At 63.0% G+C, this 26,826-nt stretch overlaps 1 protein-coding gene across 1 annotated transcript; it reads left to right on the top strand.

Annotated features, from left to right (window-relative positions):
* The first annotated feature begins 11,350 nt into the window (after positions 1–11,350).
* Positions 11,351–26,489, top strand: FAM193B (family with sequence similarity 193 member B). The gene is made up of 9 exons (XM_039485857.1): positions 11,351–11,828; positions 13,200–13,422; positions 13,728–13,937; positions 15,445–15,814; positions 16,525–16,720; positions 17,099–17,335; positions 17,976–18,999; positions 19,317–19,392; positions 24,661–26,489. The coding sequence occupies exons 1-9, from the start codon at positions 11,748–11,750 to the stop codon at positions 24,755–24,757; spliced, it is 2,514 nt and encodes an 837-aa protein (XP_039341791.1). The 5' UTR covers positions 11,351–11,747; the 3' UTR covers positions 24,758–26,489.
* Positions 26,490–26,826: the final 337 nt, after the last annotated feature.

Here is a 26,826-nt window from a genome sequence, read left to right as displayed (position 1 = left end):
GCAGGGGCCGGACGCCGCGCCGCCATATTGGCTGTTGTCCTGTCGGGAGCGGCGCGCGGGCCGGGCCGGGCATGACTCGCAGGCGGAACAAGGCGGCGGCGGCCGCGGCCGGGGCGCGCAGGGAGCGGGCGGGGGGAGCCGCCCCCCCCGGGCCGCCCGCGCCCCCCCCGGGGCCCGGCCTCGCAGAGCCCCCCGAGGTGGCGCCGGGCAGCAGCGCGGAGCCGGGCAGAGCCCCGCAGGTACCGGGCACCCGACCCCCGGGAGCCCCCCCGCCCGCCCCCCCTGCACCCCGAGCCCCGGGAGCCCCCAATCTCCTCCCCCCCAGCACCCCGATCCTGCACCCCGACCCCGTCCCCCGCCCCCCTGCACCCCGATCCCCGGGAGCCCCAATCCCCTGCACCCCGATCCTGCACCCCTGACCCCGTCCCTGACCCCTGCACCGACCCCGGGAGCTCCCAATCTCCTCCCCTGCACCCTGATCCCCGACAGCTCCCCATCGCCTCCCCTGCACCCCGATCCCGCACCCGCCCCCCTGCACCCCGATCCCCGACAGCTCCCCATCTCCTCCCCCTGCACCCCGATCCTGCACCCCGACCCCGTCCCCCGACCCCTGCACCCGACCCCGGGAGCCCCCAATCTCCTCCCCTGCACCCCGATCCTGCACCCTCCCCTGCACCCCTGACCCCGGGAGCCCCCAATCTCCTCCCCTGCACCCCGATCCTGCACCCTCCCTGCACCCCGACCCCGGGAGCTCCCAATCTCCTCCCCTGCACCCCGATCCTGCACCTGCACCCGACCCCGGGAGCTCCCCATCTCCTCCCTGCACCCCGTCCCGCCCTCTGCACCCCGACCCCTGCACCCCGATCCCGACAGCTCCCCATCTCCTCCCCTGCACCCCGATCCTGCACCCGTCCCTTCCCCGACCCCTGCACCCCGATCCTGCACCCCAACCCCTGCACCCCGATCCCCGGGAGCTCCCCATCTCCTCCCCTGCACCCCGATCCTGCACCCGCCCCTGCACCCCGACCCCGGGAGCCCCCGTCCCGCCCCTGCACCCCGATCCCCGACAGCCTCCCATCTCCTCCCCCAGCACCCCGATCCTGCACCCGCCCCCCTGCACCCTGACCCCGGGAGCCCCCACCCCAACCCCTGCACCCCAACCCCTGCACCCTGACCCCGGGAGCCCCCACCCCAACCCCTGCACCCCAACCCCTGCACCCCGATCCCCGGGAGCCCCCACCCCGCCCCTGCACCCCAACCCCTGCACCCCGATCCCGACAGCTCCCCATCTCCTCCCGCTGCACCCGATCCTGCACCCGAACCCCTGCACCCGCCCCGAGCCCCCACCCCAACCCCTGCACCCCGATCCCCGACAGCCTCCCATCTCCTCCCCCTGCACCCCGATCCTGCACCCGCACCCCTGCACCCTGACCCTGGGAGCCCCCACCCCAACCCCTGCACCCCAACCCCTGCACCCCGATCCCCAACAGCTCCCCATCTCCTCCCCCTGCACCCCGATCCTGCACCCGCACCCCTGCACCCTGACCCTGGGAGCCCCCCACCCCAACCCCCTGCACCCCAACCCCTGCACCCCCCGACAGCTCCCCATCTCCTCCCCTGCACCCCGACAGCTCCCCATCTCCTCCCCTGCACCCCGACCCCGGGAGCCCCTGCACCCTGCCCCACCCCAACCCCTGCACCTCGATCCCGACAGCTCCCCATCCCCGACCCCTGCACCCGATCCTGCACCCACCCCGTCCCCGACCCCTGCACCCCGATCCCGACAGCCTCCCATCCCCGACAGCTCCCCATCTCGTTCCCCCTGCACCCCGATCCTGCACCCCGACCCGTGCCCCCCTGCACCCTAACCCCCGACAGCTCCCCATCTTCTCCCCCTGCACCCCGATCCTGCACCCCTCCCCTGCACCCGCACCCTGCCCCACGCCCCTGCACCCCGATCCCCGACAGCTCCCCATCTCCTCCCCTGCACCCTGATCCTGCACCCACCCCGACCCCTGCACCCGATCCTGCACCCACCCCGGGAGCCCCCATCCCCACTCCCTGCACCCCGATCCCCGACAGCTCCCATCTCCTCCCCCGCACCCGATCCTGCACCCCGACCCGTGCCCCCCTGCACCCTAACCCCCGGCAGCCTCCCATCTCCTCCCCATGCACCCCGATCCTGCACCCGCCCCGACCCCCTGCACCCTGATCCCGACAGCTCCCCATCTCCTCCCCTGCACCCTGATCCTGCACCTACCCCGACCCCTGCACCCCGATCCTGCACCCTCCCCTGCACCCTGACCCCGGGAGCCCCCCATTCCCTCCCCCTGCACCCTGACCCGCGCCCCCCTGCACCCCAACCCCCTGCACCCTGATCCCCACCAGCTCCCCATCTCCTCCCCCCTGCACCCCGATCCTGCACCCGCACCCCTGCACCCTGATCCCAGGCAGCCTCCCATCCCGATCTCCCTGCACCCGATCCTGCACCCCTCCCCTGCACCCCGATCCCGACAGCTCCCCATCTCCTCCCCTGCACCTTCCCCTGCACCCCGATCCCCGACAGCTCCCCATCTCCTCCCCTGCACCACGATCCTGCACCGGCACCCCGATCCCCAACAGCTCCCCATCTCCTCCCCTGCACCCCGATCCTGCACCCACCCCGTCCCCCGACCCCCTGCACCCTGATCCTGCATCCCGACCCCCGGTAGCCCCTGCCCACTGCATCCCCCACCCCTGACCCCTGCACCCAGATCCTGCAAAGCGCCCCTGCACCCCAATCCTGCACCCTGCTCCCCTGCACCCCAACCCCGGCAGCCTCCCATCCCCTTCTCCCTGCACCCTCCCCTGCACCCGGATCCTGCACCTGCACCCCGATCCCGGCAGCTCCCGTCCCCAATCCCTGCACCCTGATCCTGCACCCGATCCCTGCACCCCGACCCCTGCACCCCAATCCTGCACCCCGACCCCTGCACCCCGATCCTGCACCCCGACCCACGCCCCTGCACCCCAACCCCGGCAGCCTCCCATCCCGACCCCTGTCCCCGACCCTCACCCCGATCCCCAACCACCAGCAACCTGACCCCAGCAGCCCCCATCCCCGACCCTGATCCCCGGCAGCCCCGATCCCCACCCGTGCACCCTGACCCCTGCACCCAGACCCCTGTCCCCAATCCTGCACCCAGAACCCCTGCACCCGTCCCTGCACCCCAACCCCTGGCAGCCTTCCATCCCCACCCCTGCACCCCGACCCCCTTCACCCCGATCCCCGACCCTGGACCCCAATCACCGGCAGCCCCCATCCCCGCCCCTGCACCCCAATCCTGCACCTGATCCCTGACCCCAGCAGCCCCCATCCCGCACCCTGCACGCCGATCCCCACCCCAATCCCTGCACCATGATCCCTGCCCCGATCCTGCACCCGGCAGCCCCGATCCCTGCCCCCGATCCTGCACCCAATCCCCAGGCAGCACCCTGCCCCCGATCCCTGCCCCCAATCCCCGGCAGCCCCTGCACCCCAATCTTGTACCCCGATCCCCGCCCTCAGCATCCCGATCCCCACCCCTGCACCCCGATTCTCCGGGAGCCCCTGCACCCCGATCCCTGCCCCTCTGCACCCCGATCCCCAGCAGCCCCTGCACCCGATCTCTGCCCCGCACCCCAGTCCCCGGCAGCCCCTGCTCCCCGATCCTGTGCTCCCGATCCCTGCCCCCCTGCCCTGCGATCCCTGCACCCCGATCCCTGCACCCCGATCCAGCACCCCTGATCCCCACCTCCCTGCACCTCGATCCCCCGGCAGCCCCCTGATCCCCACCCTCCTGCACCCTGATCCTGCACCCCGCCCCTGCACAGCTCCTACCCTGATCTCACCTGGCACATGCACACACCCCCGCATGCAGCACCCCTGCATCCATCCCCTGACCAGACCTCCCCCACTATGCAGAGCCCAGTGTCCCACCCCCTGCAGGCAGCACCCTCCTTTTTCCCTCCTCCAGCCCTCCCTCAAAGTCTCTGTACATGGAGTTTGGTACCCCCTTCCTTCACCCTGCATCACCCTTTCTGTTTCCTCCCTGCCTAGGTGCAGAACCATGCGCGCCTAGCCCTGTCTCCGGGGCCTTACCACCTAGCCCGCTCCTCTGTCAGCCGTCTGCTCTGCATGCGGCACCCACCTCGCGCCTTCCCTACCTAGCATGCCCCCCCCCCCCCCGAATCCAGTAGCCACTGCTTATCCTGCGGACACTCACCCCCGGATGCATGGAGCAGCTTTCCCCAGCTGCTCCCTTTGGGGGTGGGACGGGGGCTGGAGCCGTGCAGCGTACACCCCGCTCCAGGAGGGCTCCGGGCCTGTCCCAGATGATGGCAGTATCCTCTTCCTGCTCTCCTGTAGGTGTGGGGGGGTGTCAGACCCGCTTGCAGCGCCGGCTCGTCCTGCAGGGCTGCCTGTGCAGCCCAGGCTCGGCGGGACAAGGACTCCACTGCCCCTCAAAGCAGGGGGGGCCCTGGGAATTGTCGACCATTGTGCCTCTCTGCACCCCCCTGTTGGGAGAGAGCCACCTGCCTGGGTCTTGCAGCGGGTGCAGGCTAATGGGCTCTGCAAACGGTTGCCCTGGCCTCTCCAGGAGAGATTCAGGGCCCCCAGCTGGAGCAGCTGAGATGAACTGTGGCATTGGGATGAATTTGCAGAAATCTCCTGAGTGAATTAGGAGGTAAGGAGATGGCAGCTTTGCTGCAAGCAGAGTGCAGCCCAAGCTGGAAGCTGGCACAGACAGGCAGGCTCCTGGGGAGCCTGCTGCTCCTTTCCGGGTGGGATGTTGGCCCAGGCTGGACACCCTTCCCCCCAGTGCATTGAGATGGCGGATCTCCGGGACAGGAGGATTCACTTTGCTTTGTGCTAGCTCACGGTTGTGGTATTAGCCGTGGAAAGCCAGGCTGTGCCCAGCTGCTGCGGCCTGTGGAAAGGGCTCGTCTGCCCTCCGCAGCCCCGAGCGTTTCCAGCCCTGCGAGGGTCAGGCAGGAGCAGAGTCGGGGCTTCACGTGGCCGCACAAGGTGGGGATGCTGGAGCCTGTCCGTGGCTGGAGGCGCTAGGGCAGCTGGGACGCCAAGCTCGTCTCTGTGCAGGACAGGATTTGCCTGCTGCCTTCGGAGGGAATTCCAGCTCCGGCTGCGGGGCACAGGCAGTCCCAGGCCGCGGGGTCAAGCTGTGGCGAGTAGTCGCCGTTCCGAAGGTGTCAGGCAAAGGGGGGAAGGAGTTGGTAGGTAATAGAACATACCAGGGACGCGTCTGGCACTAACGCACCGTCTCAGCAGAGGTGTCCTGGGGACCGGCCCCCAGCTGGGCTCCGGCAGGCCAGGGGGCTCAGTCTGTCTGGGCCTGTTCGGAGTGTGGCTCTCGGACGCCTTTCTCCAGCTCTGAGTTCACCGCACGGAGAACTGGAAGCGTGTGGGGTCAGGCAAGGCGCAGCCCTGGGGGAGGGGAAGGCTGCTCTCTCCAGGGGGGCAGGGAGGGCACCTGGCACTTGGTATTTTCATGAGTGCTGTAGACGTCTCCCCAAGCGGCTAACCCCGGCTCCCTGCCCAGAGGAGCATCTCGACTAGGTTCCCATGGGCCCGGCGCTGGGAGCGGAGCACGTCCGCACGCCGAGTGCAGCGCAGAGGGCAGAGGGCTATTGTAAGGGAGCTGCAGGGGTAGGATGATCCAGCTGGGGCTCCAGCAGAGGAGGGCCTGGCTTTGCCTGCCAGCCCAGGGATGCTGTTCTGTGGAGAGTAGCCAGCCAGGGATCAAGTCTGGCATCAGTGGGCAGAGCAGTGGAGCCCGGAGCCCAGCAGGGTAACAGCCAGTTGTCACGGAGTCCCCGGGCGCTGCTCTGGAGCTGCTCCCCACCAAGCCAGGCAGGACTCTGGGGAGCCTCCTCTCCCTCGGAGCAGCCTGTCTGCAGGGCAAGGAGCTCCCACGGCTTCACCTCCTGGGTCTCTCCTTGGAGCATTCAGCACGTGCCCCTCCGTGTGCTTCCCACAGCGAGTCCGCCCCAGCGGGGTCCTGGGGGGGCCACAGGGTCCTGCCCCCCCACTGCGCAGTCAGACGTGACTCTCAGCCAGCCAGTAACACAGAGGTTTATTCGATGACAGGAACACGGGCTAAAACAGAGCTTGTAGGTACAGAGAACGGGATCCCTCAGCCGGGTCCATTCTGGGGCCCAGTGAGCCAGACACCCCCGTCTGCCCTCACTTCCCATCCCCAGCCAGCCCCAAACTGCCACCCCCCCTCCAGCCTCTCCTTTCTGGCCTTTGTCTCTTTCCCGGGCCAGGAGGTCACCTGATCTCTTTGTTCACCTTTAGCATCCCCTTGCAGGGGGGAAAGGCCCCGGCCATTTGTTGCCAGGAGACAGAGCGTCGGCCATTTATGCACACTGGAGACTTAAGAAGTGCATAGGGGAAACTGAGGCACCCACACAGTATTCAGAGGAAAATTAAGCACAGTCCCACTTTGTCACACCATTACACATGGCCTGCGAGCTCTGTGTTCTGGGTCAGACAACGCTAGCACTGGGGCTCCCAGCGGGCACACCCCAGTACAAGTGCGTCATGGGGCTGGCTCTCTGCCCCTCAGGCTGGGCCATGGCTGCTTGTGGGCAGGCAGCGACCTAGCTGGCTGCACCTTGACTCGCTGATCCTCTGGGCTGCTTAGCCTTGTGCAGAGGGACAAGAGGGGTGACCATGTATTAGGGTCCTTCTCCTGCCCCTCTCTGTGGTCGCCATTGTGAGCCCCGCTCGGTGCCGAGAGACATTCCCCTCCCTGCCCATGTCTAGCTTCTTGAGGTCTGATTGCAGCTCACAGCATGGCCCAGCTTGGATCCCTGGCCCTTTGCCACTCTCCCAGAACACTGGGCGGGAGGCCTGGCAGCTGTGCCAGGCAAGTTCCCGGGAGTCAGGGCCAGCAGCTCTTTGAAGTTGCGGACGCTCTGGTTCCTTCCTGTCCGCCTGCATTCTGCATCCCTGAGGATCAGTGGGGCAGGGCTTGGCATTCCAGCTGCCCTAGCGCCTCCAGCCACGGACGGGCTCCAGCATCCCCACCTTGCACGGCCATGTGAAGCCCAGACAGTGCACCTGCCTGACCCTCGCAGGGCTGGAAACGCTCGGCTGACGGGTGTGGAGGGCAGACGAATCCTTTCCACAGCATGAGCTAGCGACGCTGGGCTGGGCTGGAGGGATGCTGTGAAAGCAGGTTTTATCCATGCTGGGAGGGAGAGGCAGTGTCTGAGGGGAGCTGGCTGGCAGCTCCCTTGGCCACAGGCTGGGGGATTCGCCCCACTTGATACTGGTGCAGGGCCAGCAATGCGTGTTCACCAAGAGTCAGCCCCCCCGGTCTCACGCCACTTGCTGATTCTCAGCGTCTGGGGGAGCTGCTCGCTCCCCAGTGCCTGGAGGATGATCCAAGTCAAAACTCAGTCTTAAATACATGTGCGAAGATGCGGCCTGCCTGTTTGCCACTGCTAGCCCCTGGGTGTTGGGAGCCAGCCTTCTCCCCCTTCCCTGTCCGGGTGGGAGAGGCACAGCCCCACCTGGTCTCATGCCACCACTCCGGCAGCCCTGCGTGACTTAGGCAGGTATCACGAGACCCTGGGTAGGCCGAGCCCCAGTTGGCCAAGGCAGCGTTGACATGACTTGCCTGCGGACAGGCTGGTGGCAGAGTGCAGGCGTCCTGACCCTAGTCCCAGCTTAGCCACCACCCCCTGCCCCGGTGCGTGTCGGGCTGCGTCCTCGCTGTTCGTGGCAGGACAGCCCTGGCGGGGCTGCAGTCCCCAGGAGCCTGCCATGGGAAGGGGTGTTTGCGCTCTGAAGGGGTCAGCTGGTCCAGGAAGGGGGGCCCAGCAGAGAGGGCGGCTCCCTGGGGGATCGCAGCACGGTGCACTCTGTCCTTACTGAGAACTCAGTGCAGCCGAGCTCTCATTGCTCCGAATTAGAATACTGCTCTCTCGAAGGCCAAGTCTGCTGGAGATCATACCGCCTCACTCGGCTGTTACCATTCTAATACGTTAGTGCTTTTAAACGACCATTTCTGGTATCAGGTGGTCAATATTTGAGCAGTTATTTGGGGAGCCTACGAAAGCCCAGCCCTCGGCAGGGCCCCTCCGGTTCCGCAGGGCCCGTCTGGCTGAAGGCTCCATTGGCCCCATTACTGTTGGACACCTCCCAGTAACCTCCGCCCCCGTAGGGAGGCCATGGGTGCTAGCCCCATTGTGGAGGTGGGGATCTCACACACAGAGAGCCCAAGGCCCCAACCCATGAAGGTGCCCAGACCCCACCCTCGGGCACCCACGGCTTGTGGTTAGGCACCAAAGTCCCAGTTTGGGCCCCGGCATGGGCGAGCCCCAGAATCCCTGCTGAGCCCTGTGGGCACCTGAGTTCTCAGCCTGAATGTTCCCTCGGAGCTGGCGTTTGTCCCGAGCATGCGCCTGCCTCCTCGCTAGTGTCCAGAGTTCCCGGTGCGAATCGCAGAGCAGGGAAAGCAGGCGTTGGGCCACCCACGGCACATGCAGGAAGCAGCTTGAGCAGGCCGGCTGGGTCGGGTCCCATGCAGAGTCCAGCTGGGGGACGTGGGAGACGCCGGGGCTCCACTCTGCACTTTGGGAGAGTGGGCGGGGCTCCCGCAGGCTGTCCTGTATAAACTGAAGGCGTTGCTCAGGGGCCTGGATCCAGGGTCTCCCACCCCCAGGGGAGTGCCTGGCCATTACCGAAAGAGTTACTCGCCCTGGGCCGGGCCCCGGGCCTGGGATCAACACTGCAGCAGTGCTCCCACCACTGGGCTACAAGGTGGGTGCATGGAGCCAGGAGGCACCACAGGAAAAGCCTTGGGTGCCTAAAGCGGCGAGTTCCCAGTGTGGGGCGCTGAGCAGAGATGGGCGCCTCCCTGCCACACAGACTTAGGCACCTGGGTTAGCACCCCCCTCTTCTCAGTCTCCAAGGGGCTAGTGGCTCCCCACCTCGTGGGCTGGCTTACGGCCTGTCTCTCTCCAGTCACTGCGCGGGGAGCACGTTCCTGGGACCTCCTGGTCGTTCGGGGCCCCAGCACTCAGCCTTGCACTGCTGAGGTCCCTTCAGGGACTTGCTCAAGGTCCCGTGAGAACCCTGGGCAGAGCAGGGGACTGAACCCAGGTCTCCTCAGCTCCCCCAGCACCGAACCACAGCCCCACCTGTCCCTGCTCCCCCAGGCACCCATCACACAGCACCACACTAACGAATCGGTTCATGGAGAGGCCATCCAAGGTGTGTCCTCAGCACAGTGGTCAGGGACTTCACCGGCAGCTGCAGAGCAGAGCCTGCCGGGCTACCCACAGCACAGCCTTCCTCTGGCCCTGGAGGGCTGGGACAGGCTCCCTGTGGGTAGGTCTCTGGGCTTGCTGTTGGGTGTGGGGCCCGGGAGGTGGAGCTGAGGCTGTACAAAGGGGCTGACCCGTTTGTTGTGTTTGGCCTGTGTCCTGTCTGGGTTTGCCCCATTATTGCAGGGGGACTCTCCCTTGGGGGGTGCATGGAACCTGCCGGGTTTGTGGCTGGACTCGGGGGCGTAGGAGGGGGAGCTGGCTGCGTGGTGCTGGTGCAAAGCAGGGGAGCACTAGGTGCCAGCACATGGGAGATATGCAGCTGAGGATAAATTGTGAGGAGTTGCACACGCTGGTGGGAGCAGCAGGTTGCTACTGAGCTGGGGAAATGCAAGCTCAGGTCTGTAGGAACCTGGGGTGCTGTGAGGGGGGAAGCGGTCAGCGACCCCGGCTCTGCAGTGCCTGGCTCTGCAGTGCCCGGCTCTGTGCATGCGGCCAAGTCACTTCTCCTCTCAGAGCCTGCAGGGTGGCGAGCGGCTGACGGGTGCGGCAGGAGGCGCAAGGGCTGTGCGGTGTCCATGGAGGGCAGGTGCTAGGCCCAGGTCGTGCACAATGGCTGCTGGACGCATGGAGAGTCTGGGCTGTATCCCCAGAAGTGTTGCAGAGCAGGGAGGGATGGTCCCTTTCTGTGCTGCTCTGGGGGGAGAGGACTTGGGCCCCGGCTCAGCTGATGGGCTCTGTGACACTCCACACATTGGGGGGGGCGGGGGGGACCGAGTGTGAAGGGCCATCGGTAGCACCACCTGTGGGGGGTGATGGGGCTGCCCAGCGGGGGAAGTCTCCTGGGAAAGCGGGGAGCTCGGATGTTTGGGGTGCTTCCTCGGCTGAACAGAGCACCCGGGGATGGGTCAGGACCCGGCAGCCTGACTCAGCAGCTGGCGGAGGTCGGGTCAGGTTAAGTCCCTCTCCAGCAGATGCCCATGGGGGTGACGTGCGGCTGTCAGCCCCTCCCCCAGGCTCTTTAGAAAGCCCCCCCATGCTGGGGCTGTCACAGCCCCCGGCAGCCTGCCCGGAGCTGACGGTCTCCTCGAGGCGCCCCGCCCCCATCAGAGCAGGGGCGCCAGCGCTTTTGTTCCGTGGCTGCGTCTGGCTGGTTTAGCGCTCGCGGGCAGAGCAGGTGGCCAGGAGCCCTGTCCTTGGCTGGCACCTGCGCCCAGGAACAAGGGGGCTTGGGGACCATCCTTCACCTCCGATGCACTAGCTCCCTCCCTGGGGGGTCCCTGCAAGGGACACAATGGCAGGGCATACCGGAGCCTGCGTCGACTTGCATCTCTGCTGGCAGCCAACCCTCCCGCCAGGCCACGTCCTCTGCTGCTCACCTTCCCGTCGGCTGCCTCCTGCCTGCTCCCCCCAGGGCCGTGACGTTGGTGCAGCCTGGCACTGCCCTGGGGGGCTCCTTTTGCCCCACTCTGGGCAGCACTTGCTCCCCCCCCCCCCCCCGAGAGGCACAGGGTGAACCAGGAGCCTGCCTGCCTCTCTCCCTCCCCGCAGGATCTGCCTCAGCCCTAGCGAGAAGAGAAGCCTGGCCCCTCCCAGTGCCCCCTTTGCTTCACTTTGATTGTGAGGCGCCATCTGCTTCGCAGCGGCCGTTAACCACGTGGCTCATTGTCCTGGCCCCGCTGCAGCGGCAGACAACAGGGCACCCCTCCCCAGCTCTGTGCTCTGCTCTCCACGGCTGGGGGGGGGGCTCTAAGGTAGCCGTAGGCTGCGGCCTGGCTTCCCCACCAGCGCAGGCAGGAGGCCTGGCCCTGGGTGGAACTGGGGCAGAATGCAAAGAGCAGCGAGGGCCTGCCTCCTGCCACCCCTGCTCCGCACCAAACAAAGAGCTGGGGGGCCCCAGGCCAGTGGGGCTGGAACAGGGGTGTCTAGAAAGCAGGGTATTGGCTGCCTACCCCAGTCGGTCTCTCCGTGCCCATGGGTATTCCCAGGGTCACCCCTTCTGTTCAGCTCTTCTCGCTCAGCGCTGCCGGCGTGTCCGGGCCCAAGTCGAAGGGGCTGGCCCTGGCCATGACAGACTCCACAGCACTTCCTGGGAGCCCCTAATGCCCGGTCTGTGAGGGGTGCCATAGTGGGAGAGCAGCGTCCCGTGGGCATGGCTCCCAGAGGTGCTGCATGGTCCAGCCTGCTGGCCCTCGGGGCCTGTCCTCCTGCACAAACGCCTGCCTTGTGCCCAGCTGTGAGTGACTTGCCGCCCGTGTGTCCTGCTGCAGGTGCTCCCCACTGCCAACCAGTCCGTGCAGACGTGTTGCTTGCTATGCCACCGAGAGCGCAAGGACTGGGGAGGCCCATCTCACAACGGGCTGGTCTCCCCGGGCGAGAGGCTGCCTCCAGACTTCGTGCCAACGCTCGTGCAGAACCTGCTGGGAGAAATGCCGCTGTGGATCTGCCAGAGCTGCAGGAAGAGTGTGGAGGAGGAGGAGCGGCGGGCTGTCCAGGAGCAGGCCTTGGCGGTAGGCAGTGGCTGTCCTCTGGCCTTGCTGGTTAGGGCCATGGCTCCCCTGAAGGCGGGGGTCCTGCTGAGCAGCCGGTACTAATTGCCATGTGGCAGCAATGGCTGCTGTAGGTCCCCCAGAGCCTGGAGCCCCCCTGGCCCTTGTTGAGTGCCAGTACACGTACCTGTCTGCTGGGCATCTCCACACGGTTGTCTCCTGGGACTGTGATGCCCTTAGAGGGTTTCTCCTAGCTGGGGGAGCGCCAGTAGTGCCGGTGGGGAGGGCAGGCATTTGTTCAGGATTGCATGAGAGCTGCACGTGAGGGGTCCTGGCACGGTAAGGCCAGAGCTGGAAGAGTGAGCGTGCCACTGACGTATGCCTCTGCCCCTCCACGCCCCCCCTCACCGTGCCACTTCTGGCTGGGAAGGCTGGCTCGCTGCTCCCGCAGACCCTCAGATTGGCAGGCCCAGCTCCTCACCAGAGCTGCCCCCTCTAGGCCTGGTTCTGGGTCCATCAGTCAAGGATTGGCAGCATCAGACCAAGAGAAACCATTGTGGTCTGACCCCCAGTACAGCGCAGGCCGGAGAGCTGCCCCCAGACACCCCCCCCCCCAGCAGATCTGCTAGGCAGACCCCCCACATCTGGATTTAAAATGGCCAGAGACTCTGCGGCAGCCTTTGGTAAGTTGTTCCAATGGTCAGTTACTCTGCCTGAGCGAGGGGCCCACTAGCAAATGTCTGGTCATCAGGTGGCACTTACAGGCTCAGACCTAGTCGTCCCTAACGCTTCCCTTTGGTAAACAAGGCAGATGGAACCTGAGGTCTGGGCAGCCCTGGCCTCCATGCACTGGGATTCACCCCTGCGCACGCCCTGCCAGGGACGCTCCTGTTCGGGGTGAAGAGTGACAGAAGCACTTGGTTAAAGGCGCCCAGTCGGTGGCCATATTGCAGCTGGCTGGTGTAGCTCTGCTCTACAGCAGAGAGTTACGTCAGTGTAACTGTGTCGCCCAGGGGGGTGGATAGTTCACCCCCCCGAGCGATGGAGTCCCACGCTGCACAGCGCTACGTCGGCAGGCGAGCGTCTCCTCCGCCACGGCTCCCGCAGTTACTGAGCCGACGGGAGAGCTCTCTTCGAGCGCTGCAGCAGTGCCACTCTAAATGTAGCGTAGATCTGCTCTCACTGAAGGCTGACCCGGAGACCCAGGATGGGCCCCCCATGCCCAGGCTCGGTCCTGGCTGGTGGGGGCCCAGCAGGGAGCCCTGGGTGAGCGAGGACAGGTGGGGGCATGTGGGAATTGGCCTGGCCTAGGGGAGCCCAGACTAGAACCAGAGCGTTTGGGGATTCATCTCCTCAGTCTCCTGCTGCTTCATACTGTGAGTTTCTTCCCAGGTCTCGTTATCGCACACGTCCTGCAAGTCCCAGTCTTGTGGCGGCGGCTCCCACTCCTCCTCTTCCTCCTCCTCTTCTTCCTCCTCCTCGTGCCACGGGAACTCAGGGGACTGGGATCCCAGCTCCTTCCTGTCTGCTCACAAACTGTCGGGCCTCTGGAATTCCCAGCACGCCAACGGAGCCACGCAGGGCAGCCCCTTAGGGGGGCCCCCTGCTGCACTAGGTGAGTCCAGGCCAGCCCAGGGGTCCCAGCCTGGCTAGTGGGCATCTCTGCGTCCAGGCCTGAGTGAAGTGCCGTGCTGGCTGGCCTCCAGGGGCCCTGCCTTAGAGAGCAGAACCCTTGGGGAAAAGGGAGGTACACGGGGGGCTGGATCCTCGCATGCTGCACCCCAAGGCTGCAGACACTGCCAGTCGGGAGTTGGGGGGAGCAATGTGCGCTCTGCTTCGGAACCGTTCCGGAGTCTCCGGTGCTGGCCCAGGACAGGCTCTGCACAGGAGAAGCCGTCTCCAGCACTGACTCTGTTTCAGGTGACAAGCACCCCAGCCTCCCGCTGGCTCCAGAGTGCATCGGCCAGGCTCCCACTGCGGCGCCCGGGCTCAAGGCCTGTCCCTACAGCCACGCCGTCCCCCCAGCTTCCAGCGGGGCTGCCCCCGGTTCACCTCTGCCTACCTCACTCGACTTCTGTAAGACGCTTCCCAAGCAGTTCAAGAGCATGTGCCGCAGGCCCACCCCGCCAGGTGTGTACGCGGGGGGGGGGAGCTGCGCTGTGGCTTGGGGCTCCTTGGCACTGCCCCTTCCCTTCCCCCTCGCCTGCTCTCCCCGGCCAGCCGGCAGGAAAGCCCTTCTCCCAGGGGCTCTCGGGTTGCCCGTGGAGGGGGAGAAGAGCCTGGCAGGGCCCTTTCTCACTGCTGGAGGATGAAGAGTCCTGCAGAGTGTGTTAGCTGCTGGGCCAGGCCCTTCCCCAGCCAGCTGCATGTGCAGATGCAGCTGTGTCCTCTGCCTGTGGCTGGGAGGAGCTCGCTGGACTGAGAAAGTCCCCTTGGCATCCCCTTGCCAGCAGGGAGAAGTCATAAGAGCAGCCAGACTGGGTCAGACCAAAGGTCCATCTATCCCAGTGTCCTGTCTGCCGACAGTGGCCAGTGCCAGGTGCCCCAGAGGGAATGAACAGAACAGGTAACCATTGAGTGATCCATCCCATCGCTCATTCCCAGCTTCTGGCAAACGGAGGCTAAGGACCCCATCCCTGCCCATCCTGGCTAATAGCCATTGCTGGACCGATCCTCCATGAACTTATCTAGTTCCTCTTTGAACCCTGTTATAGTCTTGGCCTTCACAACAACATTGGCAAGGAGTTCCACAGGTCGACTGTGCGTTGTGTGAAAAAATACTTCCTTTTGTTTGTTTTAAACCTGCTGCCTATTAATTTAATTTGGTGCCCCCTAGTTCTTGTGTTATGAGGAGGAGTAAATAACACTTCCTTATTTACTTTCTCCACACCAGTCAGGATTTTATAGCCCTCTATCATATCCCCCCTTAGTCGTCTCTTTTCCAAGCTGAAAAGTCCCAGTCTTATTAATCTCTCCTCATATGGCAGCTGTTCCATCCCCCTCATCATTTTTGTTGCCCTTTTCGGAACCTTTTCCAATTCCAATATATCTTTTTTGAGGTGGGGTGACCACATCTGCACGCAGTATTCAAGATGTGGGCGTACCATAGAGGCAATCTGAGATTTTCTGTTTTACCATCTATCCCTTTCCTAATGACTCCCAACATTCTGTTCACTTTTTTGACTGCTGCTGCACAGTGAGGGATGTTTTCAGAGAACCGTCCACGATGACTCCAAGGTCCCTTTCTTGAGTGGTAACAGCTAATTTAGAGCCCAGCATTGTATATGTAGAGTTGGGATGATGGTTTCCAATGTGCATTACTTTGCATTTATCAACATTGAATTTCATCTGCCATTTTGTTGCCCACTCCTGGCAGCAGTGAGGACGCGGGAGGGCCCTCTGCAGCCCAGCGTGCTGGGCCAGGGTCAGAGCATGGGCCATGTGCTCGAGGGCTGGGGGTGGTGGAAGGCCCTCGGGGAGGAAGCCCCTGTTCTTTCTGCTCCTCTGCTGGGGGCGAGCGGAGCCTGGGGTCCTGCTGGGCTCTGTGTGCGCATGGGTGCTCCCTCCCCTGCCTGCATGCTGGGCTGGGACAGGCTGGGCACATGCTTGACCCGTCTCTGATCCTGCCTGTCTGCAGGTGAGGCCTTCCACTCCTTGGACCATCACCGGCACCCAGACCTCGCCGCTCCTCCCAACAGCCCCACGGGGCTCCCCTCCCAGCCGCCGGCGCTGATCTCCACCAAGCAGTCACCCGCCCACCCGAACACCTCACCGCAGGCAGTGCCGGCCCCTGCACCCAGCCCCCACACAGCCGCTGCCGAGTCCCCTCCTGCTGGCACCCTCTCGCACGGCCAGGCCTCCTGCAAGAGCCCTCACCTGCCCCCCGCCAACGTGCCGCTTCTGAAGATGCCACCTCCGCTTTCAGGCTGTGCCCACCCCTGCAATGGGCACTGCAGTGGCTCCCTGGTGCCACCAGCTGCCCCGCACCAGCTGCCCAGCACTAACAGGTGAGAGGGTCTCTGCCTGCCTGTGGCTGGTGCGATGCCCCCTGGTTTTCTGGGGGCACTGGCATGAGTTGCCACGTCCCCATCCCAAGGGACCAGCCCTCGGGGGGCAGAAAGGCTCCTCACAGCACGGCTCTGCAGACATGGTCTGACTCCAGCACCGCACAGCCCTGCGGCTCCAGGGCCTCTCCCGCCGTGACAGTTCTGTCTGCGAGGCGGCTGCAGCCTTCGCTGCCTGTCTCACCTGCAGTTCGGGAACTGACCCCCCTCGGCTCAGAGACCTGGGCCTGCCCAGCGTGCAGGGCCCGGAGCCCAAGGACTAGCTGTGCTGCAGCTGCCTGCCTGAGCCCCTTGGAGAGGCTGTCGGCAGGGAGCCCCAGCCCACCTGGGGAGGGGCAGCAGAGCGTGCCGGAGGGGGGGCCATGGTGGGTGGGGCGTGTAGTGCAGGCAGCTGGGCTCTAGCTGCACCCCCCGACTCCGGGTCTGGTTTCCTCTCATGCTCCGTGCGCCTTTGCCCTGCCAAAGGGCTTGGGGTCCCAGGGAGCAGCGCAGGGGGCTCTTCCCAGCCAATTAAACAGAGTCAGTGGGGGGGGGGCGCCTCCCTCCCCCGCAAGGCGCCCCACACAGTTCTGGGACATGGGAGGGGACAGCTCCTTTCAGCAGCAGCCCACAGTACCTCACTGCCCTGGGTCTGCCTTCCCACCACCTTCCAGGGACCCCGTGTGCAAAGGACACAAGTTCCCCAATGGTACCAGCTGCCACCCGCCACAGTTATGCGAGGCGGACGAGGGGCTCGGGGAAGATGAGGACAGCAGCTCCGAGCGCAGCTCCTGCACCTCCTCCTCCACCAACCAGAAAGACGGGAAATTCTGTGACTGCTGCTACTGTGAGTTCTTCGGCCACAACGCGGTAAGTGACCCGTGGGCGCTGAGACGGGCGCTTGGGATACTGCCGTGCCGAGAGTGCGGGCACCCGGCGGCTGGGGTGTGGGCACATGTCCCCCACAGGCCTGACATCAGCCCCCCTCTGCTAGTCCAGCCCTGGAGAGCCACCCGGCAGCAGCCAGTTCATCTCCCCTGCCCCTGCAGCTCGGCCAGCGCCTCTCAGTCCCAGCCCCCAGGGCCCCTCTGTCTCAGCCTGGCAGCTCTCCTGGCGGACTAGGAACCATGCTGCCTTCAGCAATGAGCTGTGGGTGGGGCAGCCCCGGAAGCAGAGGGTGGGAAGGGGCCGGGGAACAGCGTCCATCTGTGCTGGGCAGGACAGTAGCAGCCCAGGCTCTCTCTGCAGCCCCCTGCGGCCCCCACGAGCCGGAACTATGCCGAGATCCGGGAGAAGCTGCGCTCCCGTCTCACCAAGAGGAAGGAGGAGCTGCCGCAGAAGCTGGGCCACAGCAGCAGCTCGGGGGAGCCGGCCGTGGATCACCGGGACGTGGATGAGCTCCTGGACTACATCAACAGCTCGGAGCCCAAGCCCCTGAACAGCGCCAAGGCCGCCAAGCGGGCCCGGCACAAGCAGAAGAAGAAGGTGAGGACGGGGGAGGGGAATGTGCTGTTCCAGACCCGGCCCAGCGGGGGTCAGAGTCCCGTCTTCCCTTGGTATCGGCCCTGGCCCCGAGCCCCCGAATGGCGCCAGAGGGTTCGACAGACGCCAGAGCTGGGAAAGGCCTTGAGGCCCAGCCCCACCCACCCTAACTGGGAGGCTGGAGTGGGGTTGCACCCCCATGGGGCTCTGCCCTCCGCCCTCAGAAGCTCAGGGGCCTGTCGGGAACTGCTCTGGCTCTTTGCAGGGCCCTGGGCACCTCTCCCACGTGGGGTCTCCCCAGCATGTGCCGGGTCCCGCTGCGTGCCAGGGCCCCCCTTGTTCTGGGAGCTGGGAATCAGCCACTGGCCTGTGGCTGGGTGCTGCGGCGCCGACATGGTGCAGCCTGTGCCAGCCGGTAACAGTCTCCCCCAGGCCTGAGCTGGTGGGCAGCCGTGCCGGAGCAGGGCTGTTGCCCCCCCTCCAGAGGGCATACAGGGCCCCAGCTGTGCTTGCTACAGGCTGAGCTGGGCTGCACAGCAGTGTTTGGGTTTGCCACCCCACCCCCGGGCCGTGCCAGCCCGCTGGGCATCTCTCCTGCTCCCTGAGAACATCTGACCTTGGCCCACCCCCTTGCCTGTTCCAGGAGAAGGAGAAAGCCCAGCTGGAGGCGGAGGCCCAGAAGCGGGTGGCGCGCGGCCCTCTGGCTGGCCAGGACAGGGAACTGACGGAGGAGAAGCTCCTGGAGTGGCCCCAGCTGGAGCTGGAGCGGGTGAACAGCTTCCTCAGCAGCCGGCTGCAGGAGATCAAGAACACCATTAAGGACTCCATCCGTGCCAGCTTCAGCGTCTACGACCTCAACCTGGACGTTGCTGACTTCCCCAAGAAGGCGGCCGTGCTGGAGCAGAAGACTCTGCTGTCCCACCTCAACGGCTCCTCGGGCCTGCAGGAGATCGACCTGGATCTCTCCCCTCTGAGCCTGGGCTCCCCCAAGAACCACATGCTGCTGCGGAGCGAGCTGGGCCCCCGCTGGGGAGAGGGCCCCGGGGAGGGGCCGCCGCAGGCTGAGAACGGGGTGGTGAAGCGCCTGAGCGCGGTTCCCAACCTCTCCCGGATGATCTGGGTCCAGTCCCCGCAGCCGACAGACTGTGCCCAGGAGAGCGGCGGGCCCGGCTTGGAGTGCGAGGAGGTGGCGCTGGCCAAGGGTCCCGAGCAGCAGGAGCAGGCCCCCCTGGGGGGCAGGCAGAGGAAGACCAAGCGACAGAGCTGCCAGGCCAAGAAGGGAGAATGCACCACGGTGCCCAGCGCCCAGGCCGGGCCGGAGAGTCCCAGCTCCAAGGGGCTGGGGCTGGGAGCCAGGCACCCTTCGAAGCCTGGCGGAGCGCCCTCGCTGCAGAGGACGAGCGGCTGCGTGGAGCCACCGGAGAGCGCCAAGGGGCAGGGCTGGGGCTGGGGCTGGGGCGGTTCCAGGCCAGAGAAGGAGAGGAGCAGCGAATGGAAAGGCCGGAGGAGCGAGGGCAAAGCAGAGCAACCGGAGCTGACGCAGCCCCCTCCCCCTGCCGCTGGGGACCGGCCGCCCCCCCACCCCGCCACTCTGGGCAGCTCCCCCCAGCCCAAGGGCAAGAGCAGGAAGGGCAGGAGCAGGATGGAGAAATCCAACACGTCCATCGGTGAGTCCCCAGCGCGGGCCCAGCTCCGGCTTGTCGTCCTGCGTGGCTGAGTGCTGTGAGGGGGGAGGGTCGGGTCGGTGTGGCTGCCCCACATCCCCCGAGCCACGGAGCTGTGTCACCACAGGGCTGTAGCGGACACGGGTCAGCAGTGGCGTACCCTGGCTCTGCCCCCCTGCACCCCATGGTGTGTGTCCATGGCTCTTTGCTCCAAGCAGGCTCTGTGCCGGGCGGCAGCGCGTGCCCCGGGTGCTGAGGGAGGCGTTCTTGGGGCCTGTGCTCCTGGAGCCCTTTGCTGACCGTCTGCACTGCTCTGGTAGATGACGTGTTCCTGCCCAAAGACGTGGATGGGGTAGAGATGGACGAAACGGACCGAGAAGTAGAGTACTTCAAGAGGTGAGACCAGCCGGCAGCTCTCTGGGAGAGTGGGGCTGGGGGTGCCTGGAGGGGCATGCGTGTGGCACCCCCTTGGGGGAGGGGCATTCCTGCCCTCTGGGGCTCCATGTGGAAAGAGGGTCCCAGAGGCCAGGCCCCAGCCCAAGCCCGGCTGCCCACACTAGCCTGGGAGGCTGAGTCAGCTGTGCCGTGCTGCAGGCCTTTTGTCACAGTGTAGGCGCCCCCAGGAGTCTGCTAAGAGCTGACCCCAGGCTCCCTTCCTACCCTCAGTGGAATGGAGACCAGCTGATCCCCATCCGCTTTGGAGTAGCCCCCTCTTGGTACCAGCCCCCCGCTGTCTTTTCTCCAGTCTAAACGCCCCATGTTTAACCTTCCCCACAGGGCAGCGTTTCTAAGCCTTGGACCATTTCTGTTGCTCTCTTCTGGACTCTCTCCTATTGAGCCACATCTTCCCCAATGGGCGGCACCCAGAACTGGCCACCGCTGGGGTCCAGCTGGGGCCTCACCAGTGCTGAGCAGAGCAGGACAGTTACCCCCCCGGCTTACGTACGACACTCCTGTAACTGCACCCCAGAGTGACAGTCGCCTTTTTCGCAGCTGCATCCCAGTGTTGTGATCCACTGTAGCCTGCAGATCCTTGCCAGCAGTGCTACTGTGTAGCCAGTTCTTCCCCGTTTTGTAGCTGGGCATTTGATTTTTCCTTCCTAAGTGAAGTACTTTGCACTTGTCTTTAGTGAATTTCATCTTGTGATTTCAGACCAATTCCGAATTTGTAAGGGTGTTGTGAATTCGAATCCTGCCCTCCAAAGTGCTTGCAATCCCTCCCAGCTTGGTGTCAGCCACACATTTTATGTGCATACTCTCCGCTCTGTTATCCAAGTCATGAATGAAAATAATGAATAGTGCTGGACCCAGGGCTGACCCACACGGGACCCCACTAGAGACGCCCTCCCAGTTTGACAGCAAACCACTGATAACTCCTCAGTGAGTCCGACTGTTCAGCCAGTTGTGCACCGACCTTCTAGCAATTCCATCTAGCCTGCATTGCCCTGGTTTGCTCATGAGAATGTCATGTGGGACCGTGTCACAAGCCTTGCTAAAATCAAGGTATCACGTCTATGGCTCCCCCCCACCCGCTGGGCCAGTGACCCTGTCAAAGAAGAAGATGAGGTTGCTTTGACATGATTTGTTCTCGACAAATCCACACTGGCTGTTCCTTATAACCTGTTCTCCTCTAGGTGCTCACAAATGGATGGTTTAGTAATTTGTTCTAATACCTTCCAGGAATTGAAGTTAGGCTGAGTGGTCTGTACTTCCCAGGGCCTCTGTGTTCCCTTCTTGGAAGAGAGGTGCTGGGTTTGCTCATCTCCAGTTCTCTGGGCCCTCACCTGGCCTCCACGTATTCCTGAAGATACAGTAATTGCTTGGTTCCAAGATGGCTCAGGCTAGTGTTACCCGCACAAAATTCTGTCACTTGAACACTCTAGGACATCGCATCTCTGCCCAGTTCCTAGGGCTCCAGGCACAAGGCACTGAACTTTACCCCTCCGTGGGCTCCGGGCTCTACTCCTCCGGGCAAACACCCTTTCCCTGTGGGCTCAGGGCTTAATCTTCTGCGGATTTACAGGGTCTTTTACCAGTGAAAGAGCCTCACACAGTAATATCCTACTTAACCTCTATTTATTAACAATCCCCAAACCACACTGCACACGCTACACACACAGTGCTCACCACTCCCGCTAAGACACATGAACTTTTCTTGGTGGCCAGGCAGGATCAGGATCAGGATCAGGTCCATCTGGGGGATTCCAGTTTCTGCACAGTGTCATTGGCAGAGTGCAGGGGCGGCTCTAGGCCTCAGCATGCCAAGCGCGTGCTGGGGGCAGCATGCCGCGGGGGGCGCTCTGCCGGTCGCCGGGGGGCCGCTCTGCCGGTCGCCGGGGTGGGGCGCTCTGCCGGTCGCCGGGAGGGCAGCAGGCAGCTTCGGTGGACCTCCCGCAGGGGTGTCTGCGGGAGGTCCACCAGAGCCGCAGGCCTGGCGACCGGCAGAGCGCCCCCCGCGGCGTGCCGCTGTGCTTGGGGTGGCGAAATAGCTAGAGCCGCCCCTGGCAGAGTGTTGAGCTCTGGCGGCTCTGATCGTGGGGCCGCGTCCTGGAGCTGGTTCCCAAAGAACTTCCTCCTGGAGCCCAGTTTATATAGTGACACTTGAGTCCTGCTTAGCTGTGCCTCAACCAGCCACTTCACTAAAATGTTCCCAACCAGTCCTAACATTGGGACAAACTTCTCTGACCAATCCGACCCCACCCCCTTAATTTACACCTAGCACAATTAATTACCTAACAGACAGAAACAATCAACAAACCAGACAGGTCATACAGACAAACAATAGAGAATTGGGGACCATAAAGAAATGAGGATTTCACAACCACAACTATTGATAAGGAGGATCTGGGGAACTACAGGCCAGTCAGCTCACTTCAGTCCCTGGAAAAATCATGGAGCAGGTCCTCAAGAAATCAATTGTGAAGCACTTAGAGGAGAGGAAAGTGATCAGGAATAGTCAGCATGGATTCACCAAGGGCAAGTCATGCCTGACTAACCTAATTGCCTTCTATGAGGAGATAACTGGGTCTGTGGATGAAGGGAAAGCAGTGGATGCGTTATTCCTTGACTTTAGCAAAGCTTTTCATATGGTCTCCCACGGTATTCTTGCCAGCAAGTTAAAGAAGTATGGGCTGGATGAATGGACTCTAAGGTGGATAGAAAGCTGGCTAGATCGTTGGGCTCAACGGGTAGTGATCAACGGCTCCATGTCTAGTTGGCAGCCGGTATCAAGCGGAGTGCCCCAAGGGTCGGTCCTGGGGCCGGTTTTGTTCAATATCTTCATTAATGATCTGGATGATGGGATGGATTGCACCCTCAGCAAGTTTGCAGATGACACTAAACTTGGTGGAGTGGTAGATACGCTGGAGGGTAGGGATAGCATACAGAGGGACCTAGACAAATTAGAGGATTGGGGCAGAAGAAATCTGATGAGGTTCAACAAGGACAAGTGCAGAGTCCTGCACTTAGGACGGAAGAATCCCATGCACTGCTACAGACTAGGGACCGAATGGCTAGGAAGCAGTTCTGCAGAAAAGGACCTAGGGGTTAGAGTGGACGAGAAGCTGGATATGAGTCAACAGTGTGCCCTTGTTGTCAAGAAGGCTACCGGCATTTTGGGCTGTATAAGTAGGGGCATTGCCAGCAGATCGAGGGACGTGATCATTCCCCTCTATTCGGCATTGGTGAGGCTTCATCTGGAGTACTGTGTCCAGTTTTGGGCCCCACAGTACATGACGGTTGTGGAAAAATTGGAAAGAATTGTCAGGGTTAAAGTCCCCAACAGACTCCAGTGGAGGGCAACAAAAATGATTAGGGGGCTGGAGCACATGACTTACGAGGAGAGGCTGAGGGAACTGGGGTTATTTAGTCTGCAGAAGAGAAGAATGAGGGGGGATTTGATAGCTGCTTTCAACTACCTGAAAGAGGGTTCCAAAGAGGATGGATCTAGACTGTTCTCAGTGGTAGCAGATGACAAAACAAGGAGCAATGGTCTCAAGTTGCAGTGGGGGAGGTCTAGGTTGGATATTAGGAAACACTATCTCACTAGGAGGGTGGTGAAGCACTGGAATGGGTTCCCTAGGGAGGTGGTGGAATCTCCTTCCTTAGAGGATTTTAAGGTCAGGCTTGACAAAGCCCTGGCTGGGATGATTTAGTTGGGTTTGGTCCTGCTTTGAGCAGGGGGTGGGACTAGATACCTCCTGAGGTCCCTTCCAACCCTGAGATTCGATGATTCTATGATAAGTGGTTTCTTTCCAGACAGATGCTGTCAAACTAAGTTTTCTTTAACCATCTTAAGATCTGTTTGTTTATCTGGTGATGGTGGGGGCCATTAGGATGGGTCTCCTTCTAAACAGCCGGATGTGACATTGTTTTAATGTGATTTAGATGGAATGTGGGGATGTGACTTCCTGCTTCTCCGCTCATGGCTGCTGCTCTCCTAATGTGGCTGCGGACAAAGGCCTTAGGCCTGACCATGTGGCTATGGCTTTGGCTACACTTGCACTTGCTTTGAAGCGCTAAGTGTAATCAAAGCGCCAGCGCTGGGCGAGAGCTCTCCCAGCGCTGTCCGTACTCCACCTCCCTGTGGGGAATAACGTACAGCGCTGGGAGCCGTGCTCCCAGCGCTGGGGCTTTGACCACACTGGCGCTTTGCAGCGCCGCAATTTGCAGCGCTGGAGAGGGTGTGTTTTCACACCCTGCTGCAGCGCTGCAAATTTGCAAGTGTAGCCAAGGCCTATAAGAAAAGGCTTTATCCGTACACTTGTTCCTAAAGAACCCTGGGGTGAATTCCTGAGGCCCTGCTGACTCAGCTTGTCTAAATATTCCCTCCCCTGTTCTTTCCCTGTCTGGGCTTGTGTCCTGCCCCCTGGCTGGGTTCATTGTGTTGAGTGTCTGGTCATCATTAACCTTTTTAATGAAGACAGAAGCAAAGCAGGCAGTAAACACCTCCACCCCTTGACGTCATCAGTTCTGAGCACTTCCCTTCTCCTTCCACAGGAGGGGACCATCATCTTTCTCTTGCCCCCATGTATTTATAGAGCCTCTTATGCCGGGTCTGTCCCTTGCCAGGTGGAGCTGATTGTGTGGCCGCGTGCTCCTGTTCGGTTCCTTGTTGATTTGCAGGTCATCCAAGGGCTCCTTGTGCCCTCTGGCCGTTCTTCCTGACTCCTTCACTCGGGATGGTTGGCAGCTGTACTTCTAATATTGTCTCTGAGAAACTGCCTCTTCTCCTGGGCGCCTTTATCCCTTGAAAAAGCAACAAAGAATCCTGTGGCACCTTATAGACTAACAGACGTTTTGCAGCATGAGCTTTCGTGGGTGAATACCCACTTCTTCAGATGCAAGACATCCGAAGAATGACTTGCATCCGATGAAGTGGGTATGCCCCCACGAAAGCTCATGCTGCAAAACATCTGTTAGTCTATAAGGTGCCACAGGATTCTTTGTTGCTTTTACAGATCTAGACTAACACGGCTACCCCTCTGATACTTTATCCCTTGACTTTTCTTCCATGGGACCTTGCCTGCTCTGGCTAGGGTGGGGAGGGTAGAAGCCCTGACGGGTGTGTGTGTGTGGGGTTGGGCCCTGGCCGTGGGGGGGGCAGGGAGCGGTCACTGTCTCTGCTCTTTCCCTGATTCTCTCTCTCTCTCCCCCCCTCCCCAGGTTCTGTCTGGACTCTGCTAAGCAAACTCGGCAGAAAGTGGCCGTGAACTGGACCAACTTCACCCTGAAGAAAACCACTTCGAGTGCAGCTCAGTGAGGTGTGGGGGGAGCCCCAGTGTGTGCGAGGGGCCCTGTGCCTACCCCCCCAGCACCCACAGACACTTGCCTCACTGTGCCCCTCCCCCTGCTGGAGGGCCCCCTTTCTCTGTGGGTTCCTCTTCCTGTGAATGTGGAACCCCTTCCCCCCGGGCCTGTCAGACCTGCACCTCCCCAGCCAGTCACAGCTCTCGGGCGGGGGGGCGGGGGACTCCCCAGCTTAGGCAGCCCCCCCCCCCAGTCCCTCTAGGGGATTTTCTCTTCTCCCAGCACTCCGTTGGTGATGTGCAGGGAGCCTGCCAGCGCCAGTGGGCAGCCCCCCGTGCCAGCCTGGCGCGCAGCCGGGGGAAAGGACCATGCTGGACCTAATAAAGAACTTTTTAATTTTTTATTTTATTTAAAAAACCCAACTTTTTTTGTTGTTTGTTCCTGGCTTCCTGGGACACCCTAAGCCCCCCCGCTCAGCTGCCCTGCCAGCCTGTCATAGGAGATACCCACCTTCCTGCAGCTCCCTAGGGGGTCCAGCCGACCCCGTGTCCCAGCCCAGCTGAGGGGCTGGGCCTCAGGCAGGAGCTGCAACTTCCACTCTGCCTAGGGGCTGAGTCACTACCCAGCTGCCGGCCCTGAGCAGCTCCCTGGCTGCGAGGGGCACCCTGCACCATACCGAGCACATTGCAGTGTTCCCTTAGCCCAGCAGCACCTGCAGACGGGCCGGGGCCCCCCAGCCTGCGGGCGCTGCCCCCACCGCCCTAGAACTGCTCGACCCAGCAGCAGCCCTCCCCGCCCCCTGGCACCAGCCCATGTGCTCACTGCTCTCGGGTTCCCAAAGGGCCATGCCCGGCCGGGGGCAGAGTGCACCCACAGCAGCACTTCCGGGAGCCGGGGCAGGGACGCAGTTGGTACCAGCTCTCCCTCTGGCCAGCCCTATGGCCAAGCAGGCCTGTGCACGCCAGGCTGCCGGGCCTGCTGAGGGGGCACTACCTGCTCCCCCCCCCCCCAAGTACAGGGTGAGGGCATTTGCCCAGCCCAGCCCTGCTTTGGATTGAGGGGATCTAAGCAGGGCTTGGGCACCTCAGCTCATGGAGCCTGGGGTAAGGGATGCCCAGGACAGGGGCTGGGGGCTTTCTCTGCCCCAGGGAGCAGCATGTGCACTCCACCTCCCCTCCCAGCTTGGGCCAAGTGGCACTGGGGCTGGGGGAAAAGAGGGTGCCAGGCAGAACGCCCCCTAGAACGCAGCCTGAGCTCTGCTGCCCGCTCCCTGTGCAGATAACACCAGGGCTCCACCCTCGGCAGCTCGCTGGGTTCTGGTGAATCCCTGGCCCACCAGGGCCCCTGCTTGTACCATGATCCCAGCCTGAGCCCTATGTGACAGGTGTGGGAGCCACGGCAGGCTGGGGGCTCGGGTTGACCGAGCAGCGCCCCCCATGTCTGTTCTCAGCACGTGTGTGCTGAAGGGCAGAGGGTCCCCTCCCCGCACACATGCCCTGCGTTTCCCACACCAACCTACCCCCTTAGTGAGCTACAATGGAAGCAAACTGCTGATCTCTTGACCACGATTTCTGGTGCTACCCCGGTCCACCAGCCTGCAGGGGGCTGGAAGGGTGCCGCTGCCCTCACCCCGCCTGCGGAGGGATCGTGCTGCGCAACCAGCCACGGCCAGATTGGCTTCTCTGGTTTTTTTAATTATTTACTTTTGATACTGTGAAAATCTTTCATGCTGAAAGATAAAATGCCGTTTGGACACAGAGCGGGTGTGTGTGCTGTGTGATTAGCGGGGGGCTGGAGGGGGCAGTGTGTCCCAGGTCCAGCAGGGCTCTGGCAAGGATTCTGATCCGCAGCAGCCCGAGGGGGTTCCAGCCATCACATCACAGCCCCCTCGTGGCGCTGTGTGGGGGCGTAGATTGTGCCAAACGCTCCCCTGCCCCTCTGAGAGCCTGGCTGCTGGCAAACCCAGCGGTCCCATGCTGACCTCTGCCTGCAGCGACTGCATGCTGAGCCGGCGGGGTGCGGGGTGTATGGGGAATGGACCGGTGCAGAGAGGCGAACACAGCCCTGCCTTGAGGGCAAGGG

Source organism: Mauremys reevesii, linkage group 8, assembly GCF_016161935.1.
Source record: "Mauremys reevesii isolate NIE-2019 linkage group 8, ASM1616193v1, whole genome shotgun sequence".
In the NCBI taxonomy this organism is placed as follows: domain Eukaryota; kingdom Metazoa; phylum Chordata; order Testudines; family Geoemydidae; genus Mauremys; species Mauremys reevesii.
Note: the sequence above shows the minus strand (reverse complement) of the source record. Positions and strands in the feature narration are given on the sequence as shown.